Here is a 17,036-nt window from a genome sequence, read left to right as displayed (position 1 = left end):
TTGCCTCGGTGTCCCAGAGTGCTAGGATTACAGGTATGAGTCACTTTGCCTGGTCACTCAGAGTACTTATTTTGATATTTGTTGAGTGGTATTCCATGGTATGATTGATGGATTCATTTATTTAGCCAGTCATGTATGGAGGGACATTTTTGGTTTTCTAGTTTTTAGCTATTAAAAGAATGCCCCTATGACCAATCACATACAGGTTTTGTGTGGCTATAATATTATTCAAAACCCTCTGTGGCTTCCCAATTCACTTAGAATAACATTCAGAGTCCTCATGCCATGGTGGGGGGAACCCAAGCCACACACCTTCCTGGCTTTTGTTTGTTCTCTGATTGCTTCCTGCCTCTTCTCTTGTTCTAGCTGTCCTGGCTTTCCTGAATTCTTTGCACCTGTGCTGCAAGGCTTGTCCCACCTGTGAATGAGTTGAACAGTGTGCCCAGGCCCCCAATATGCCCATCCATACCCTGTGAATAGGACTCATTTGGAAAAAGTGTCTTTGCAGATGTAATTAGATGAAGGATCTTAAGATGAGATCATCCAGCATTAGGGTGGTCATAAGAGACAGAAGAGGAGAAGCCTGGGACACAGGATAGGAGACTACGTGAAGATACAGGTGGAGATTGGAGCAAGGCCTGGAGAAATGCCCCGGAGGCTAGAGAGGTAGGAAGGGTCCTCCCTTAGATCCGCAGAGAGAGAGATCCTCAGAGATCTGCAGAGAGAGCATGGCACTGCTGATATCTCGACTGCAAATTCTGGCCTCTAGAACTGTGAGAGTTCTGCTAGTCTGTTGTTTTGAGCTACTCAGTTTGTGGTAATGTGTCACAGCAGTCAAAGGAAACTAATAAAACACCTCAGAGCCTTTGCATTGGGCATTCCCTCTCCCAGGATCCCTGTGAAGCCCATTTCCTCACTTCCTCCTGGTCTTTCTGCTCAAATGTCACCTCCTCAGAGAGTCTTTCTGTATTCCTAGCTAGAATAGACTATAAACCCATGCCACCACACACAACGGTTTTTTATTTTTCACTTTTTGTAGAGGCAGGGTCTTGCTATGGTCTAGGCCTTAGCAACCTTCCTAATGCCGCAATATACTTTCATTGTTAAAAAGGGGTTGCGACCCACAGGTTGAGAACCGCTGGCCTAGACTGTTCTCCAGCTCCTGGTCTTAAGCCATCCTCCTGTCTCCCAAATTGCTGGGATTATACATGTGAACCACTGTCCCTGGCCTTCTGTTTTTAATCATTTATTCTTTCTGTACATTTGTTCGAGGGACTGGGGATAATTTAGCTTCAGGATGAGAAGCCTTCTGGACATCTGCCTGGTGACAATCTTTCTTTATCTGCGTAGAGACAGGACAGATAAACGTTCCCATTAGTGTAAGAGCTTGTTAAAGCTATCTCTCCCAAGAAAGAATTTACATAGATTGCAACATCTATCTGTGTCTGGAAAAATGTATGCCTGTTGTTTAGATTTTTTTTTTTTTTTTTAGATTTACAGAAAATCTGCAAAGACAGGGTAAAGGAATTTTTCTCTACATTTCATCCAGCTTCCTTGAACATTAACATCTTATATTACTGCAATATAGTTATCAAAATTAAAAGATTAACATTTGTCCATTACTAGGGACTCAATTCCAGACTTCATTTGTATTTCACTTATTTTTCCATGAATGTCCTTTTTTAATTCCTAGATCCAATGATCCAACCCAGGGGACTAAATTGAGTTTAGTTGTAACTTCTCCTTAGACCTTCTCTGTTCTGTGGCTGTTCCTTAGTTTTTCCTTGTTTTTCTTGACTTTGATAGTCTTGAAGAGGTCTGGTTAGATATAGAAATATCCTCTATTTGGGTTTCCTTCACTTGCTACTATGTGTGTGTGTGTGTGTGTGTATACTTTTTTTTTAAAAGATATCATCTCACTCTGTTGCCTAGGGTGGAATGTAGTGGCATCATCATAGTTCATTGCAACCTCAAACTCCTGGGCTTAAGCCATCCTTCTGCCTCAGCCTCCTGAGTAGCTGGGACTACAGGTATGCACCATCGTGGCCAGCTAATTTTTTTTTATTTTTAGTAGAGACGGGGTCTCAGTATGGTCCAGGCTAGTCTCCAGCTCCTGGCCTCAAGCAATCCTCTTGCCTCAGTCTTCCAAAGTGTTTAGATTACAGGAGTGAGCCAGCACACTCAGCTTGCTTACTACTATATATATTATATAAAATATATGCACACACATATACATAAATATTATTTATTTATAGCATGAAATATATATAACCTAAAATTTGCCATTTTAAGCAAACAGTTTGGTGGCATGAAGTACATTCACATTGTTGTGCAAATACCATGTCAAGCTAAATAACAGAGGGAGGGTCTGTAGAAGAAAGATGTTTATTTGGGAATAAAGCATTGTAACAGGTATACATGTTACAATAGAAAACTATGCACTTACTCAGGGAGGTAAAGGAAGACAAATATTTACAAAGGAAAACATGAGGAAGATTACGTAATTGTTTTGAAATAATCATTCTTGGTTGCAAAGATCATTAACAAAGGTGATGCCAACAAGGAGATGGGCTGCTGGGCAGATGTCCTCACAGGAATATTTTTTGTGGAAGGTTGTGATGGCCCTTGTACAAGGTCATGTTTTCTGCAGACTTTTGGATAGTTTTTGTTATTTCTTTTCATATTATTTCCTGGCTCTATCCTCAGGGTTTTCTTAGCATTAGTGACTCCATTTTGATTCTGACAACTTTTACAATCACTACTCATTTCTACAACTCTTTTCGTCTTGCAAAACTGATACTCTATCCTCATTAAATAACAACTTCCCACTACTTCCTCCTTCCAGCCCCCAGTACCCACCATTCTACTTTCTGCCCTTACGAATTTGACTACTCTGGTTTTTAACTACTTACATTACATAAATGGAATCATACAATATTTTATCCTTTTGTGCCTGGCTTATGTTTGCTACTTAATATATATATTTTTAAATTGTAACAAAATAGACATATTGTAAAATTTCTCCTTTTTTTTTCCTTTTTATTTTTGAGACAGGTCTTGCTCTGTTGCCCAGGCTGGAGTGCAGTGCTATCAGCATAACTCACCGTAACCTCAAGCTCCTGGGCTCAAGCGATCCTTCTCCCTTAGCCTCTGGAGTAGCTGTGTCACCACATCTGGCTAATTTTTCTATATTTTGTAGAGACAGGGCCTTGTTTTTGTGCAGGCTGGTCTCAAACTCCTGGCCTCAAGAAATCCTCTTGCCTTGGCCTTTCAGAGTGCCAGGATTATGATGAGAGCCACAGCGACAAGCCAAAATGTCCCATTTTAACCATTTCTAAGCATATAGTCCAATGGTACACTTACAATTGCGCATTGCAAACAGTATATTCATAATGTGGTATGATATTAACCTCCTATCTATCCCCAGGACTCTTGTCATCTTGCAAAATTGAAACTCTGTCCTCATTAAATAATTCTTCTCCATTCTCTTTCTTCCTCAGCTCCTAGCAACAATGTGCTTGCCACTTTTTAGTATTTCTGTTACAGTACCTTTAAAGAAGCCCATCTCTTTCAATACACAGCATGAGCAAGAAAAAGTTGCATTTAGATCTCTTAAGAGAGAGACTTAAGTCTCTTAAACACTTAAGTTTTTTTTTATTTGGGGGGGTGGAGGAGTGTAGAACAAGGGGTTGGGGACTCTTCTTCTCTGGGAGCAGTGCAAAGGTTGTATTCATGGATCATGACCCTGTGAATGTCAGCTTATCTTTTCTTCTCTAAGATCAAAGGAGAGAAACCTGAAGAGTGGAGGCCTGTGATTTAGCATGGGTAACATCTTAACATTAATAAGATCTTGGAAGAAAAAAATGGAATGTGGAAAAACCTGTTTTGAAGTTGTTGCTTCTTGAGGTTCTAAAACATACACCTTTTTGTATCAGCCAGACACCTTTTTAAAATGTCTTCCCAAGCCACACTTCTGGGGAAAGCAGTATAGACTAACTGTCTCCACTTTAGCATTTCCAGCCAACACTCACCCCTTTAACCAAATGTGCTCCTAAACTCTCTTGCCAAGAGAACATCAAGGAGCTTGAGCTCATTGAGTGCAAGGTACACAAACTCCCTCCAGTGGCTTTAAACTCCAGTAAGTGGTATTTGTTACTTTCTTATCACTTTGGGGATGACTCCTCTGCTCTTGTGTTGCTCATTTACTTTCTTTTCTTATAGATGAGATCTTCTCTGTTCCCCAGGCTAGATATAGTACAGTGGTGTGATCACAGCTCACTGCAGCCTCAAACTCCTGGACTCAAGTGATCCTCCTTCCTCAGCCCGATGAATAGGTAGGGCTATAAGTGTGCACCACCATGCCTGGATAATTTCTTAATTTTTTTTTTTTTTTTTTTTAGAGATGGGGTCTCACTCTGTTGCCAGGCTGGTCTCAAATACCTGCCTCATGCAATCCTCCCTTCTTAGCCTCCCAAAGTGCTGGGATTAGAATCATGAGCTGCCTTGCCCAGCATCTTATATTATTTTTAGCTAGCCCTTTGATGGTTTTCCCAATTTCCTTTTTTTCAGCCTCATGGCTTCTGTTTCCTCATAGCTTCTGGGACCTCATGTCTGAGTCTCATACTTATGTCTCCAGATCTTTGTGTCCCTGGATGCTTCTCACAGATTATCTCTTTTTCTCTCCCTTTCTGTTTCAAAATTCCAAGAGAGAGTCCATAACCCAACTTCAGTGAGTATAATAGTGTTCTCCTTAAATTCTTGTCCATCTGGAAGCTAGAAGGTGACCTTATTTGGAAATAGGGTCTTTGCAAATATAATTCAGGTAAGAGTCTCAAGATGAGATCATCCTGGATTAGAGTGGACCTTAAATCCAATGACAAGTGCTCTTTTTTTTGCTGTTGTTGTTATTGAGACAGAGTCTCACCTTATACCTTGAGCAGAGTGCAGTGGCATCGTCATAGCTCACTGTAACCTCAGATTTCGGCTGTGGGCATCCTGCTACCTCAGCCTCCAGAGTCATTGGGATTACAGGTGCTCACCACAGGGCCCGGCTGTGATTTTTACTTTTCTGTTGAGTTGGGGTCTCACTTTCTCTCAGACAAGTCTCAAACTCCTGAGTTCAAGTAATCCTTCCACCTCAGCCTCCCATAGTGTTGGGATTACAGGCATGAGCCACCGTACCTGGTGACAGTGTTCTTATAAGAGACAAAAGAGGACATACAGAGATACAATGAAGAAGGTAATGTGATGACAGCTCCAGAGACCAGTGTGATGTATCTACAAATTAAAAATGCCAAGGATTGGGCTATGCATAGTGACTCATGCCTGTAACACCAGAACTCTGGGAGGCCAAGGCAGGAGGATCGCTTAAGGCCAGGAATTCTAAGACCAACCTGAGCAAGAGAGAGACCCCATCTCTACAAAAAAGTAAAAAATTAGCTGGGCATAGTGGCATTTGCCTATATACCCAACTACTCAAGAGTCTGAGAAGATCACTTGAGCCCAGGAGTTTGAGTCTGCAGTGAGCTATGATGATGTCACTGCACTCTAGCCTGAGTGACAAAGCCAGATCCTCTGGCTTAAAAAATAAGTAAATACATAGAGATTGCCAAGGATTGTTGGCAGCTACCAGAAGGCAGGAGAGAACCATATATGAAATAGATTCTCCTTCAGAGCTCTCAAAAGAAACCAACCATGCTGATACCTCAATTTCTTGATTGGGGACTTCTGGTCTCTTTAATTGTGAAGGAATAAATTTCTGTTGTTTTAACTCTCTCAGTCCTAGGAAACTAGTGCAGTAACATTGGATTTTGTGCTGCCTTATCTCCCCAGTGGTAGGCCCACAATTAAAGGTTGAACCAAACAATCAGGTTTGTGATAGGAAGTAGCAAACAGTGAAAGCATTTTGCAGGCTGTAGGGGATTGGTTTCAGGAGATGCAACCTTCTCAAGGCTCTCAGATTAGCTCTGGGCACTGTTTGTGTCAATGTGAACAATGTCAGGGTGTATGCCTGCAACTTCCTAAAAGGTGGAATTTATGGTGTTAGAGAAGCAAGGATGCATGTTTTTTGTTTTCATAGCAATGCATTTATTTATTTTTATTTTTTATTTTTTATTTTTTTTGGCCGGGGCTGGGTTTGAACCCGCCACCTCCGGCATATGGGACCAGCACCCTATTCCCTGAGCCACAGGCGTCGCCCGCAATGCATTTATTTTAAAGGGTATTAGAGAATGTGTAATGAATAGATAAAAATGTGAGGTCATGGACGATATTACTAGTATGAAACTGGACAGAAGGTAGGCTTCTATTCCAAGATATTACAGTGTGGTCAATAAGATCCTGGACTTTAGAGCTGGCCTTCCTGTGTCCAACTCATGCTTTTATCATTCCTTGATTCCATGACACTGCTGATGCTGTCAACTCACCTTTATTTATTTTATCAGATGAACAGAATGCATATATATCTATGTCATAGGGTAAATAGTGGCTGGCTCATGGTCCCTCAGTGACAGAAGGTCTAAATGAAATGTAGGATCTTGGATGGGATCCCAGGATGGGAGACATTTGAATAAAGTCTGGAATTCAGTTAATATTAATGTGCCAACATTGGCTTCTTGGTTTTGATAGATGCACCCTGATTCTGTTAGATGTTGACAATGGGGTGCAAGGTTTAGGACTTTTAAACAAAATCTGAAATTATTCCAAAGTAAAAAGTTTAGTTAACAAATAAAAGAACTGATGGGGTCAAGATTGTGAATGTGAAGTTCAATGGGTCAAGTTTGGGAAACCATGTGTTAAACCCAACCCCTGGTTGGCTTGTGACCTAGGTGGTAGAAATGAGTCCTGAAATGAAATGAGTTTCAGGCAAACATGAATCTCAGAGGTTCACGGCAAGTTGGGCAAAGTTTACCAAACCTTGCCTCAGACCAAAGGATTTTCCTGGAGAAATGCCAATTATTGCTCTCAGTGCCAAATTTCTAATTAACAGGCAATTTTTTTTGTCCTGGAAGGCTCCAGATTTTTCATATATATATATTTATATATATTTTGCCACATTCTATATTCTAGACACTTGTTGCTAGTCCTGTGGGTGAGAAATTACTCTTCTGTTAATCAGAACTTTATGAACATATTTTTGTTACCAAGCTCTGGGTCTTAGTTTGAGTAATCCAGAAGTAGACTGAGCGAGTTTGAGTAGTTTATTTCAGAAGCAAGTTACCACGGTGGGCAATTGGGGCTCGACTGCACTGGGAGTGTCTGAGAGCAAATGTTAACAGAACTGTGAGTTGTCACACGGGGACAGCTGAGTTGACTGAGAGACAGGAGAGAGAGGGACCTATCTGGAAGTTTTGGAATAATCCAGGACAGCTCTCTTGGAGTGGGGGGAAAGAATCTGTTTACATGGGCTTCAAGAGGAAGTAGGAAGCTGAGTGAGTATAGATTTTAGCAAAATTTTACATTGGAGGAATTTTTCTAAAAAGCAAAGCAGTATATCAGGTGGAGGGGCCAGCAGAGGTAAGGTTTTTTTTTTTGTTTGTTTCGTTTTTTAAAGGGGGTGATATTAGAACATAGGCATGATTCAGTAGAAGGAGGAATTACAATGGAGCAGGATCCTCAGAGGGAAATCCCCAGAATTGGCAGGGGGTGGGAGCCCCCAAATGACAGGATTTGTCTCGGATAGAAGCAAAGATACCAGAAAGATTCTCCTTTTACTGATGGGGAGATCATTTGCTAGAGGCGGGACGGCTGCAATAGGGAATTAACGCGGGGTGCAGCCAGGACTACCAGCCGACTCCTCTGCCTGCTAAACGAACAACATGGTCAGGAAAAAGAGCCGGGGCTAAACGTGAAGGGGCAGGACCTTGTGCTGGGGCCAGGGAGGGGCTTACTTGGGATGAGGTCTCAGACGTTGGAGCTGGCGGACCGGGCTCATCCGCATTCGTCCTATGTGAAAAGGCACTCGCCCAGCTGATGGAGACTGCGAGCAACACCCCCACGGCTCGAACTTACGGCTCTGTGATGTGGGACCAATGGAAGGCTGCGGAAGGTGGGCCCACAAAGATCCTGGCGAATGAAGATGCCTAGGGTCGTAGCTTATTGGCAAGAAAGGAAAAAAAAAAAAAGAGGGGGGCGGAAAGAAGTGTGAGGCATGCAGTGCGAACCAATGAATGACGAAGGGAGGCGGAGCCTGTCCGCAAGGCAGCCGGTAATGGCTCTGGCTCTATGCACTCGCATCGGTCTGGACTTGGACTACCGGGAGCAGCTGAGCCAAGTGGCCTGAAAAAGGGCTCGGCTGAGCGCCGGGATCACGTGACATCGAGGGCGCCGAATTCTTCCGGTTTTAGCGCCATTTCCTGTACGTGAAGGTCGAAGAACCTCGGTGGTTGAGCTAGTGTCTGAGGACCATCCTGGTGCGATTTTACCTCAGCCAGTGGCCTGAGTTCGGGGGTCAAGTTCCAGCTCAGAGCTCTCTAGGGCGACAGGAGTGCCTTGAGTAGAAAGTCGCGAGCTTAACATAGGGGGCGTGGTCTCGTTCCTCTGATGACGTAGACGTGGGGCACGCTCATCCCTGGGACTGAAGTTCAGAGTCTTGTTATTAAAGAGAGGCGGGGCTTCCTGCCGCGACACATAGGTGAGTGGGAAAATAACTCTTGATGCTGTTGTCGCCGAATTAACGTGCGGTTACCTGGTGTGGGTGGTGGTGGTGATGTAGGGAACTGAGGCTAGAGCTGTGAGGGGCGTGGCCTGGTCCCAGAGAGGCGTGGCCTCATGCGGGGGGGGCTCCTAGGCGTCCAAGGGGCGTGACCGGGTGGGGTGGGGCGTGGTCACTCCGAAGCTGGAGACACAGGGCCTGGCTCTGCAACTGGGGTGTGCTTTTTTTCCTGCTGTGGATGGCGCTCTGGTCTTGGCACTACCCTTTCTCCCTTAGCTGCTACCTCATGGAGACCTTCATGGCCGCCGTCCCTGCCGGGAGCTGCTTCTCCTTCTTCCTGCTCCTGGCCTGCGGGACCCTGGTGGCCGCCCTGTTGGGCGCAGCGCACTGCCTGGGGCTCTTCTATCAGCTGATGCACAAGGTGCGGTGGGGGTGGGGTGGAGACGGACGGGAGGCGAGCTAGGGGCAGGCAAAGAAGGAAGGACTTATGGTGCTCCTTCCAGCTCACCCATTTTACAGTCAGGGAAAACAAGCCCCAACTAGTCCAGGGCCCTGTACCCATTGCTGAACTGCATATAGGGTCCTGGACTTTGCCGCTCTTACGACATAGTCTGGAAGCTACCAATGCCTGAGCATTCATACTCTGCCTGCCTCCTTCCCCAGGGGCGCCCAGCCCTTTTACAGAGCACTTGGATAGTCCTCCTTGTATTTCCTAAACGCAGTGGGATCAGAGGGCAGGCACCTGAGGGGGTGACAGTGATAATTTTCCTAGGCTGAGCTCAGTGCTTTAGAGGGATTTTCTTATGTATCCTTTACCGCATCCCTGAAAGTAAGGTGTTGTTTTTCTGCCCTCCTTTTCTGCAAGAGGAAACTGAGGCTTAGAGAGATTGTGTGGGAGTTTGCCTTAGGTGACCCGTTAGGGAAGAGCTGATCCCACAGGGTTTGCTCTGAACTACTTGCTATTCTGTCAGAGATAAACCCCTTCCTCAAACCCTCTCCTCAGGCATTTTTCTCCTATCTGGGTCTAACTGTGCTTAGCCAGGAGTGATGCCACTGACCTTGTGTTGATGATTTGTGGAGAGAGTCAAGGCAAAGTGTGTGTGCTGGCAGGCCACTCCTGTGCCAGGCATCTGGTGGCTGGGAGCCTATCAGCTGGGCCTGGGCTTGCTTAGCACTGAGTGAGGGAATTAGCAGTCCAGCTGCCAGGCTTGCAGGGATGCCAGATGGCAGGCACAAGTCAGCAGATGGCTCCCTGCTTTGTGCCTATGGCCAAATTCCCTCTGGTTATATAGATCCACCTTCTCTTTCTCCTCTCCCTGATTGCTCTGAATCCTGGAGGTGGTTAGTGTGACAGAGTAGGGTGCTTAAGAGTGTGGGTTTTATCAGACTTTGAATCTTGTTCTGGCAGATATTGGTATCCTTAGTTGTAAAAAGGGATATAGTGTCAAAAGGATCTGGTAAGATAGCATGCCTTGCTTGGAGCTTGGTGTATAGTATATAATGCGTGCCTAAAACTGAAGTTCCCTTGACCTTTGACTGGGCTCCATTCCCCCTACCTGGAGCAGAGGGATTGCCCCCTCTCTTGAGAGCTGCCCTTGCCTTGGCCCTTGACATCCTTGCTCCTCCCCTTTTCCCTGTCCAGGTGGACAAGGCAAGTGTCCGGCATGGTGGGGAGAATGTGGCAGCTGTGCTGAGGGCCCATGGTGTGCGGTTCCTCTTCACGCTTGTTGGTGGGCACATTTCCCCACTGCTTGTGGCCTGCGAGAAGCTGGGCATCCGGGTGGTGGACACACGCCATGAGGTTACTGCTGTCTTTGCTGCCCATGCTGTGGGCTGCCTGACTGGTGAGGGCATTGCAGGGAGGGCTGGGGGCTGGTGGGAATGTAGGATGGGGTGTCTTGTAAGGGGTGGGGATTTTGGGAAATGGGGTTGGGAGAATGGCTTGGAAGGTGGGCATAGCCATGATGGGGTCTGTGTTCTAGGGATTGTGGGTGTTGCAGCGGTAACTGCAGGCCCTGGCCTCACCAACACAGTGACTGCAGTGAAGAATGCTCAGATGGCCCAGTCCCCGGTCCTGCTTTTGGGTGGGGCTGCTCCTACTCTGCTGCAGGTATCCAGACCTTGAGAGGTGGCGGGGTCTCCACAGAGACTTAAAGGGCTCATATGACACCCCTGCCCCACTCTGTCTCTACCAGAACCGGGGTGCACTCCAGGCCATTGATCAGATGTCCCTGTTCCGGCCACTCTGCAAGTTCTGTGCATCTGTGCGAAGGGTACGGGATATTGTGCCCACCCTGAGGGCTGCAATAGCTGCTGCCCAGTCAGGCACCCCAGGTCAGTGGGAGTAGGGATGGTCAGGCACTGGGGCCTAGGAATGGGGGGAGATGTTGTAGGCTCAGTGTTCTTCTTGCCCCCACAGGTCCAGTGTTTGTGGAGCTTCCCGTTGATGTGCTGTATCCCTACTTCATCATCCAGAAGGAGATTATGCCAGCCACGCTGCCCAAAGGCCTCATGGGTCGAGGGGTCTTCTGGTGAATAGCCCTACCTCCAGCATGCCCTTCGCTGTCACCCTCACCTCTGGCACAGCACACCCTTCTCCATCCCCTGCTCTCTCCTGCAGTCTCCTACCTCTCCATCCTTCTTTGATTTGCACATGACTGAGAGAAGTCATCCCTGGGGATTCCAGGTAGATGAAACAGTTTATGCAAAGGTCCCAAGCCATGAATGAACTTTGTAGGGTGGGAAAATACGATGGCCCTCATGGAAACAGCAGGTGAGCAGAAGGGATAGGCTTAGAGCAGCCTTCCTACCCCCTCCTCCACCTCTTCTTCCTCTTTCTCTTCCTCCTCATCCTTCTCTTCCTTCCCTTTCCTTCATTTTGCCTGTTTTGCCCTTCCCCTTCCAAATATTTAGTGAGTGCCAGCTATGTGCCAGATACCAGGACAGGCATGGGGCAACCTTGATGGACAAGACAGTCAGGTCCTTGTGCTCTGGGTGTGTGAAAAGCATGTAAGGGCTGGCTCTGGCAGTAGTAATTTTGTATAGTGGCCTCATTCTGGACCTGCCTCCTCCCCTGTTTTCCTCCCTTTCCCTCAGGCTGCCCTTTATAAGGCTGGCTTTTCTCTGGCCCTTTCTGTAAATATTGGAGTTTCCCATAGTTCTATCCTGTGCTTCATCTCTTTCTCTGCAATCTTGGCCCCTCCTTAACAGAAAAAGCAGAGGCTTCTGGCCCTGAGTTCTGACTGCTAAGTTCCTGCCAGTGCCCATGTGTCTGTCTTTGGCTGGCTTGAGTGTTCCTCAAGGGCAGGGGCTGGGTGGAATTTATTCATGTGTCTCTGGGGCCCACACAAGGCCTTAAGGAAAGTTGGTGCTCTGCGGCCCAACAAGTAGGGAGACAGAAAAGGTATATAGTCCGAAGCAGGAGAGGATGATGTTCATAATACCTACTGATCAGATGTTTTACAAAGTGCCTTATAGCCTACATGGATAGATCCTTGAGAGGGACATTCCTTTTTACATTTTACAGAAGAGGCAGCTCAGAAAAGTGAAGTCACTTACCCAGAGTCACACAGCTAGAAAGTGGCAGGACCAGGACTCAAGTACAGCTGTGGCACTGATACTGGCACTCTAAGCCTGTGTTACTTATTCCTGGTAGGGCTATGTCAAGTTGAGGTCTTTACCAGAAACTACTAAGGGGAAATAGGCAGGTAGAAATTTGGACACTGGGGATTTGTCTGTCTCTGGGCCATCACTCTTCTGCTCCTGTCCCCATTTGGCCCCTATCCTTCCATAGCACCTGAAATCCCTGTAATTAATCCTGGTTACTTGGCCCCTTCCTTTCCCCCTTGCAGGTACTTAGAGAATTACTTGGCCAACCTCTTTGCAGGGGCCTGGGAGCCTCAGCCTGAGGGACCCCTGCCCCTGGACATCCCCCAGGCATCCCCCCAGCAGGTGAATCACCTCTCTTCCTGGGCCCAGGACCCCATCTGGCAGGGCCCCCAACACTCTTCCTGAATCAGTATTGGGGCCTTGATCTTGGGGGCTGATGACAACTCAGGCATGGTCCTTTGAGCCTCACCTCTCATTCCAGGTCCAGCGATGTGTGGAGCTCTTGAGCCGAGCCAAGAGACCCCTGATTTTGCTAGGAAGTCAGGCCCTGCTGTCCCCGACACCTGCTGATAAGCTTCGGTGAGAAGCCCTAGCCCTGACCTTACTCTAATGTCCCAGCTTTGTGGGGAGGGGACAGGCTCTTGACCATGCTGACCTCTGCTTTCTCTGCCTCTCCCAGTGCTGCCGTGGAGACTCTGGGTGTTCCTTGCTTTCTTGGGGGGATGGCAAGGGGACTACTGGGCCGCAACCACCCCCTTCACATCCGGGAAAACCGCAGTGCTGCCTTGAAGAAGGCAGATGTCATTGTCCTGGCAGGTGGGTCTCAGCTTCCTCCTCTCTGTATCTTTAGGCATTCCTCACCTGTGACCTGGCTTCACATAAAGGATGGCCATCTAGTCGGCGCCTACTTGTAGTCAATACACATTTTCATATAAAGTGCCTTGAACCCCTCAGGCATGTAACAGCTGTAGCATTTAGCTTCTGCCATATAATAACCATCTCCAAACTCAGTGGCTTAAAATGTGTTTTTGATTTCTTAAAATCTACCTATAGTTGAGGCAGTATTTCTGGTTTCTGCTGGGCTCATTCATGAGTCTACACTTGGGTAGGCAGCTGTGCTGATCCAGGCTGGGCTCACTCATCTATTTGGGAGTTGGCTGGCTCTGTAGCTTGTCTGGGATGGCCTCAGCTGGGGTAACTGAATTCTTTTCTTATCATCCTTCATGTTTTCATCCTTCAGCGGGTTAACCTGAACTGTCTCTTAGTGGGGGATGAGAAACCTGATGGGCCAGAGGAGCAGTTATTCAAGAGAGGGAGCGGAAGTTGTGTTGCTTCTCCAAGCCAGCTCTCAGGAATGGCTTACAACCACCTCTGCCACATTCTGTTGGCCAAGCACATCATGAGGTCATCCCAGATTCAAGAGGTGGGGAGCTGCAAAGTCATTGCCAATGGCATAGGTGCAGAGAAAGGTGAAGAACAGGACCCTCGTATACTCAGTCCATGATCAAGTAAGATAGGGACACTCTTCAGGACATGAGCCCTTTGTCTACTGTGTCCCTGTCCCCCACCCCAGGAGTTGTGTGTGACTTCCGTCTATCCTATGGTCGTGTCCTCAGCCGCAACAGCAAGATTGTCATTGTCAATCGTAATCGGAAAGAGATGTTGCTCAACTCAGACATCTTCTGGAAGCCCCAGGAGGCTGTGCAAGGTGAGTCCCCTGATGTATCCTCCCCTCTCCCCCCCTTCCACCCCCCATAAGTGTCTTGTCTTCTGCTGCAGCTGGCTTGAACCAGGTGCTGGTGATTGAAGCCCATACCTTGCCCCAGGGGCAGTGAGTTAGCCAGACACATAGGAACAAATAGTGTGGTAGGCACAGAGGAAGGCTTGGAAAGGTGCATGTGATCATGTTCCCTCTTGCACTGCCTGCTGCCCCAAACAAAGCTCACTCCTTGTCCCTGAACCTGTCATCTTGACATAATACACTTGGTCCATAGTCATAAGGACATTAACTCTCCCTTGCAGTGTAGGTGATGGGGCACTTTTTTTTGGGGGGTGGGGGGACAGTCTCATTCTATTGCCCCAGGCTAGAGTGCCATGGTGTCATCATAGCTCATAACAACCTCAAACTCCTGGGCTCAACGATCCTCTTACCTCAGTTTCCTGAGTAGCTGGGACTACAGGTGTGTGCTAATATGCCCATCTATTTTTTTTTTTATTTTTAGTAGAGATAGGGTCTTGCTCTTGGTCAGTTTGGTGTTGAACTCCTAAACTCAAGCCATCCTCCCAACTTGGCCTCCCAGAGTGCTAGGATTATAAGTGTAATCCACTGTGCCCAGCCAATGAAGTACTCTTGTGTTAAGCAGAGAAGTGGCATTTGTGTTTGGGAAGGTCCTCTCCAGCAGCTGGTGGCAGCAGGCTGAAAGGGGCTAGGTGGAGGCTAGGGGATCTATTAAAAATGGCCATGACAGAAATAATGGTAGAAGCTTAACTTTCAGAGCCTCATTTAATCATTTTGAAAATGACGGGCGGCGCCTGTGGCTCAGTCGGTAAGGTGCCGGCCCCATATACCGAGGGTGGTGGGTTCAAACCCGGCCCCAGCCAAACTGCAACCAAAAAATAGCTGGGCGTTGTGGCAGGCGCCTGTAGTCCCAGCTACTTGGGAGGCTGAGGCAAGAGAATCGCTTAAGCCCAGGAGTTAGAGGTTGCTGTGAGCTGTGTGAGGCCACGGCACTCTACCAAGGGCCATAAAGTGAGACTCTGTCTCTACAAAAAAAAAAAAGAAAATGAGGAGGGGGTAAAGTACATACTGGGCTGTTTATTCCTTCATACCAGTAATGCTCACTGTGGGGTTCTGTGTGTCAGGGTTTGAGAGATGTGCTTGGCGGATAGAGCTATTGTTATCAGTGTGTTTCAGAGGCAGAACTGAAAGGACCCAGGATGTAGGTAGGAGAGAGGTAGGAGAGAGGTGACAAGGCCAGCTTGAGCTTTTAACCTGTTTGGTGCTGCCTGAGCCTTGTTTCTCAGGACTTTCCCCCCTCTCTCCTGGTTCTGGTATGTTTCATTTGTTTTGTTCTGGGGCTACTGCTTGGATGCTGCTCTTGGTTTCCTGCTGTCTTTGGGCCTGTTGTGCAGGAAAGGAGGAAACCACCCCCCACAGCTTTTCCCTCTCCCTTCTCCAGGAGATGTGGGCTCCTTCATGTTGAAGCTGGTAGAAGGCCTTCAGGGCCAGACATGGGCCCCAGACTGGGCAGAAGAGCTGAGGGAAGCTGACCGGCAGAAGGAGCAGGCCTTTCAGTAGGTGTTGGATTGAGTGGGCATGGAAGGGGAGTCCCTTTCAGGCTCTACTGCTGGCCCTGCTGACTTCTGTTGCCCTTGTTGCAGGGAGAAGGCAGTGATGCCTGTGACCCAGCACCTGAACCCACTGTGGGTGCTGCAGCTGGTGGAGGAAACTCTGCCTGACAACTCATTTCTGGTAGTTGATGGTGGGGACTTTGTAGGCAGTGCTGCCCATGTGATACAGCCCCGTGGCCCCCTGTGTTGGCTTGATCCTGGTAAGGAAGGGCTCATGCCTGGGGCAGCTTGCACTTTCTTGATCCTTTCATACCCACCAGATCTTTCATATCACCATTCTCTTAGGATCCTTTGGGACTCTGGGAGCTGGTGCAGGATTTGCACTTGGGGCCAAGCTGAGCCGGCCTGATGCTGAGGTGAGGTATTGGACGTGGGAGACTTACTGCTTTCTGGCCCATGAGCCACCTTAATGGTACTGGGTCCCTCACTACCCTTCCAGGTCTGGTGCTTATTTGGGGATGGAGCCTTTGGATACAGCCTCATTGAGTTTGACACATTCGTCAGACACAAGGTGACCAGACTGCCAAAAGGGAAGCTTAGAACTTGGGGTCTGGGAAAGATGTTGTCAGGGTGGACTGAGGTGGGGAGGGAGCCTTCTCTGTCTAGCAGAGGTATCCTGTTCTTGTCCTTGTCCTCTGGCTGGCCAGGCCTTGGGTCTAAAGGCTGCAGCCTGGTGTCATCCTCTTCCTGCAGATCCCAGTGATTGCCTTGGTAGGGAATGATGCAGGCTGGACTCAGATTTCTCGGGAGCAGGTGCCCTGCCTGGGCAGCAATGTGGCCTGTGGCCTGGCCTACACTGGTGAGGGACCTTGGCAGGGTTGGGAAGATGGGAGCCTGTCTAAGCCCAGCTGGGCTTGCATTCTTCTGGGGCTGGTTGTATGGTGGGCTACATCCTTACCCCCATGTGACTTAATCTCTCCTGTTAGATTATCACAAGGCAGCCATGGGTCTGGGAGCCCGGGGCTTACTGCTCTCACAGGACAACAAGGACCAGGTGGTCGAGGTGTTGCGTGATGCCCAGCAGCAGTACCGAGATGGCCACCCAGTTGTAGTCAACATCCTTATTGGGAGGACAGACTTCCGTGATGGCTCCATTTCTGTATAGGACCTTGTGGGTCAGTATGCTTTGTTCCCTTTCTAACCATGGACTGTGCTCAGCTGGTTTGGAGTCTCATCTTTACCTGCCTTGGGCCTATCCCATGAGGCCCAATGACTCTGCTGCCTCCTCTGAGCAGGGGATGGAGGGATCAAAGTTCAGAGAGGCTCCCTGGCTGCCCTGGAGAACTCATGGACCTTTCCCCCATGGGTCTAACTGTGCCCTTGTCATTCTTCCCCTTCTCTCTTAAAGACTGAATAAACCACTCTGGCCTACATAGGCCTAAGTACTCAGTCCAAGAACCTGTGCATATTGGTTTATTGTCCA

At 47.8% G+C, this 17,036-nt stretch overlaps 1 protein-coding gene across 1 annotated transcript; it reads left to right on the top strand.

Annotated features, from left to right (window-relative positions):
• The first annotated feature begins 8,816 nt into the window (after positions 1-8,816).
• Positions 8,817-16,998, top strand: ILVBL (ilvB acetolactate synthase like). The gene is made up of 15 exons (XM_053584508.1): positions 8,817-9,074; positions 10,296-10,497; positions 10,636-10,763; positions 10,849-10,987; positions 11,073-11,184; positions 12,505-12,604; positions 12,744-12,841; positions 12,942-13,078; positions 13,836-13,970; positions 15,442-15,556; positions 15,644-15,813; positions 15,899-15,969; positions 16,053-16,124; positions 16,307-16,412; positions 16,540-16,998. The coding sequence occupies exons 1-15, from the start codon at positions 8,892-8,894 to the stop codon at positions 16,716-16,718; spliced, it is 1,947 nt and encodes a 648-aa protein (XP_053440483.1). The 5' UTR covers positions 8,817-8,891; the 3' UTR covers positions 16,719-16,998.
• The last annotated feature ends 38 nt before the right edge of the window (positions 16,999-17,036 follow it).

This window comes from Nycticebus coucang, chromosome 3 (assembly GCF_027406575.1).
Source record: "Nycticebus coucang isolate mNycCou1 chromosome 3, mNycCou1.pri, whole genome shotgun sequence".
Taxonomy (NCBI): domain Eukaryota; kingdom Metazoa; phylum Chordata; class Mammalia; order Primates; family Lorisidae; genus Nycticebus; species Nycticebus coucang.
This window is presented reverse-complemented; position numbering and strand designations above follow the sequence as displayed.